Source organism: Bidens hawaiensis, unplaced genomic scaffold (genome assembly GCF_021521415.1).
Source record: "Bidens hawaiensis isolate Kalapana, Puna unplaced genomic scaffold, B.hawaiensis_p1.1 tig00035033_1, whole genome shotgun sequence".
Classification (NCBI taxonomy): domain Eukaryota; kingdom Viridiplantae; phylum Streptophyta; class Magnoliopsida; order Asterales; family Asteraceae; genus Bidens; species Bidens hawaiensis.
Genome location: NW_027496081.1, coordinates 15,680 through 20,779, shown reverse-complemented (window position 1 = coordinate 20,779; position 5,100 = coordinate 15,680). Strand labels below are relative to the sequence as shown.

Here is a 5,100-nt window from a genome sequence, read left to right as displayed (position 1 = left end):
AAAAACAAATATATAAATAAATAAATAATAAAAATTGTGAAAGCTAAAAGTATAAAATTTGTAGTGTGAAGGGTAAAAGGGTAAATGTGGTATTTAAACAAGATAAATATTAGCTAATACACCCAAATGAATTAGCATAGCACATTAATAATATATAAACTGGAGATTTTATTATTAAAAAAACAAACCAACCTCTTCATCACTCTCCGGTGTATGTGAGCTACCAATGCTAGTATCATCTTTCATTGTTGTAAGCTCCACCGCCGGCGTACGGTCGCCGGAGTTCGAACGGCTACGATATCTGAGAGGAGATGGGGTACAAGAATTAGCGTGTTAAGAAAACATTGGGCCTAATATTTTATATACCGTTGTTACCAGTTACCAGCTTCTTTTTGAAGCCCAATGGGCCAAATTTTTTTATAAGACAAATTGGGCCTATATATTGCAACAATAGTGCAAATTAACAAAAGAACAAGACTCTTGTTTAACTTAATAGAAAGTTTGATTGGAGGTGATGTGTAAGGCTGTTCATGAGCCGAGCCGAATCGAGCGAAGGTTTGCTCGTTGCTTCGTACATTTACAACCGAACCAAACCGAATGGCTGAAATTCGAACCGAGCGAAAACCAAAATGAGCCTAAATCGAATCGAGCATTTTTCGATCGAACATCGAGCGATTTTAATCATTATTTATTTCTCTTACCCTTTAAAATTTTCAATAACAAACAAGTTTGAAGGTTGTAAAGTTTATAAACAGATTAGTAATTTTTAGAGAAACATGTAATAAATTGTAAATTTTTATTAAAACAAGTTTGAAGTGAGATATAATAATCATGTAAACGAATTTCTAGTATTCTAAAAACATGAGGCGAACAAATAAAGCTATAAAATGACGGAATAGGAAAAATTTAAAGGCGTAAAAAAATTATAAGCTTATATTTACGTGTTTTGTCTATATATTCATGTATTTGTTCGTATATAATTATATATAAAATAAATTAAAAATATTCGAGCCGAACCAAACCGAACCGAACAGACCTTTGCTCGTTGCTTGGCTCATTTACAAACCGAACCGAGCAGAGCGGCTCGTTTACAGTCAAGCAAAAAAAACAAGCGAGCAATTTCCGAGTGAGTGGCGAACGAGTTCGAGCAACGAGTGGTTTGGTCGGTCCCAGTGATGTGGACGTTTTAAAAGAGATACAGGAGCAAAATGGAAAAGTTTATCATTGTTAACTTTTATCAACATATAAACATATATTATACTGCTATATATATTATAAAAAATTTAACTTAGACTATGGTGTTGATTTGTAAAAATTTAAGCATGTTTGTACCGGGTGCAATCAACCGAGCGTCCGAATCATCAACAATGAGGCGTCCTGTATCCAAATGTATATAACCGGGAGTCAAAATTCCGTCAAGATTTTTTATTTATAAAAATAATGTGTTTTTACCGCTTTTTCTTTGTACACGGGACAACTCTTGGTGACTTCTCATGTTTCATAGACACTTAGGCAAGACACATATATCTTGACCACACACGCTATCCTGTACATTGGATTTAATGCATGTAATGAAACACGCGATGTGTTTAAGGAGAAATAATTAATCAAAACCACAAATCTGAACAAACCTAAGTGATCAAGAAGGTTTTGGGTGCGGTTGGTTTTGGACTATACGTCAAATACTTGTCCTGGCCCCAATGACAATGTTTGATTTGAAACTTAATTTATCTTTTGAGTTTTAAGTCTTGGTGTTTGATTTGTAAATCAATTTAGAAACAAGCAGACAGGACAGAGGCATCAAAATGAATGAGTTAAGTTACGGTTTAAAAGGTTCATTTTTTTGTACGGGCCTACGAGTTAAGACTTAAGGTGGGGTCACATCGGATTGACCCGCAATTCAACATTTATACGCAATTAATGTGTTACTATAGTCTAAATCATAATAAAATCTAGGTTGTATAAACTAAAACTAGATATGGGACCATTTTAAACAAATACTACCCGATTTCAGTTCACTTAATTCTTTTGCTTAACTTAAATCGACTCATTTTTACCAAATATATAAAACTTCTTAACTCTATCTTATGCATGTGTTTTTGAATGTACACACTGGTTTTGTTTTTGTTTGTGTTTTCTCCAAGATTCAAATTATTGGGGTTTTGTTTTGTTAGGCTTTTGTAGAATGATCATCAAGCTAATGAAAACTTTCGCTATGATTAGTAGTACAAATTATTGGGGTCTTTATGTCAATGCAAATGTACTTTTCCTTAATAATGACTAAACAAACTAGCAATCAATGCTTTCCAATTTCATACAATAGACACACACTTTGTACGTACTCCTTTGGACCTTTGGCCATGTTCGATGCACGTTAGTAATGATTGATCAATATCATTATATTATGAATTAAGGTGACAAATGGGTTGGATCAAACATCTCATAAATAACTCATATTTACAACGGAACGAACATCTAAAACAAATATGAGATCCAAACATCTTATCTGAAACAACTTTGATCCAGAAAATAAAACACAATCAATTAGACAAGAGCTAGTAAAAGAAAGAGTATCCATATTATGCAAAAGGCGTTAACAATACAAATTGACACTTCCTATAGTACCTTTATAGATTACTAAATTACACAACAAGCTAGAACACATAATATCTGTATACAAGGATCGTTGTAAAGTCCTTATAAAAGACTACACATAGAAGACACGTTCTTGGGAGTAAGCCTTTTGAATACCCTCATTAACTCTCCTTTTTCTATGATGTACTCGCTAACAAACCTATACGCGCTTTAACGTCAGAGTTGGGTCACAAGATGCGCATCCTAACAAGGCAATGGCAAATACTATATGTTTAGCTTTATCGAACATCAAAGAGCTCAAGATGTACAAATACTATTTTAACTTAAGTTTCAAGAATAATCAAAAAAAAGGTTACAAAACTATATATTAACAAGTAATCAAGTAACATGTTCTTGGTATAACTTTACTTATAAAATTTAATTAAAAAAGTATATATTTTCTTTAAAATAAGAATAAAAACCACTATCCACAATAAAAAAAGAAGAAACAAAAACCCCAATAATTTTCAAATAATCATTGTTCTTCACATATACTCTCAAGACAAGGCCTCCAATCTCCACCATCAACACTCCGGCGACTTCTCTGCCTTCTAACCTTCTTCTCCGCCACACCGCCACCCGAAACACACACCGTCTTGATCTTCACACTCTTGTCCACATTTTCCCTCCTCTTTCTCTTATTTTCTGGAACAGAAGAAGCCGGTATCAAAAAATAAATACCACCTCTCTTGAGCTCCGAACTACTAGACAATATCACTATCCGCCTCACGACACCGTGTGTAGTCGATTTGCTTAGCACATATTTTGGGTACTTGTTAAGAACCTCACCTGCGGTGATCGGGTGTGTGATCTCGTCAACTACACCGTTTAAATGAACGATTCGGATCAAGTCTATGGACCCGAAAGGAATGAGGCATGATAAACAAGGCCTTAAGGTGTTTCCCATGGTGAGTAATTTGGAATCTAAGAGTTGGTGGTTTGAAGGTGTTCGTGGGGAGTGTTAATATAGGGAAAGAGAGCGTGCAAATAATAATATGGGCGTGTAGATGGAGTATTATTATTATTATTATTATTATTATTATTATTATTATTATATTGAGGGTGGACGTGGAGTGAAATTATGAAGATATCATGGCCGTAGTTTTGCATGTTTCTTGGATTTTACATTTTTGTAGTTGTAATCTTTGGAGGTGTGTATTTTAATTTTTTTATTTTACTAAGTTTATTTATGATATTGTAGCACGTTTGGATATTTTAAACATTAAAAACTACTTTATATCAAAGACTATAAATTTTAAAAGTTAATTTGTTTTGTGTGATAGCTTAACGTAACCAAACCATAATTATATTCCAATACTCTCTCATAATCGGATCGAAAGCAAATCAAATGGCCCAACTGAAAACAATAAAAACATAAAAAGAAGCGGCTTCGATCTCAGTCCACATACTTAGTCTAGCATATTTTGCTTGAGTTTTCCATAAATTCGCAATTTCGTTGTCGATGGTCCTGTTATCCCCATCTTCAATGTCGAATCTTCTGTGGGTGTTGAAAGTTATTCGTATGAAAAAAAAAGATTAAAAAGTGAATCACAATTTTTAAAGACCGTAGTCTTGCAAGGGAACAACGTGGCAGCGAGGACCGTGGTAATTTACTCTAAATAAAATAAAAAAACTACAATAACGAAGTGAAATTACAAAAATCGGAAAAAGCAATAAAAGAACATAAAAATGATCTTATGACACCGGGTCTCATTTACTTAATATATATACAAAAGAGAAAAAAGAAAAACAGTTAAAAAGTCAAATTGAAAAAAACAAAAAAAATCAATAAAAAAACTTAAATATCTTCTTGTGGCACGGAATGTCTTTTACTTATATTAGATAATTTTTGCATCTATTTGTACTATTATGCACTTATTATTTCATTAAGCCTTTTGCCTTTTTTATTTCCTGTTTGAACTTGCATTGTTAACTAATGTTCACCTATTAATCAATTAACATTTAAATCTTAATTAAGTAATACTTATTGTTTACTCATCCATATATAAATATATATCAGCCGTCTTCTTAATTACCTTTTACTTTGTTACTTGTTAGTACTTGGTAGTTGCAACTTCACTACACCCCTTTAGAAGTTATTAATTGCATAGACAATCTATTCATCATCCAATTTGGTAGTTTACTGCTTATGTACTCAATGATGTTGTTGTAAGTAACAAGCAAGCCTTAATCTGTGTAAGTTTTAGACACCGACCATTCTCATGATAGCTTGATTTATTGTGTAAGTTTTCATAGTAGAACCCTTGTATGTTTGGACAAATCAAAATATATTTGTTGAGCCCATGCATTTCATGTTCAAATATTTACAATATAACATAAATATTTATATTTATATAACATATATTTGAATTTACTAGTAATCATGTGTTATCATAATTCATATATATATGTTTTATTTTACAAAACTTTAATCACAAATGAGTTTATATGGTAAGCTACTGAATC

The 5,100-nt window shown here is 32.4% G+C and overlaps 1 protein-coding gene across 1 annotated transcript; it reads right to left on the bottom strand.

The window, feature by feature from the left end:
• Positions 1–3,109: 3,109 nt before the first annotated feature.
• Positions 3,110–3,541, bottom strand: LOC143586877 (uncharacterized). Its single transcript, XM_077068330.1, has one exon. It carries the CDS (start codon positions 3,539–3,541, stop codon positions 3,110–3,112), a length of 432 nt encoding a protein of 143 aa, XP_076924445.1.
• Positions 3,542–5,100: the final 1,559 nt, after the last annotated feature.

Coding starts and splice junctions, on each gene's coding strand:
- LOC143586877 (XM_077068330.1), bottom strand. CDS start 3,541: ATGGGAAACACCTTAAGGCCTTGTTTATCATGCCTCATTCCTTTCGGG.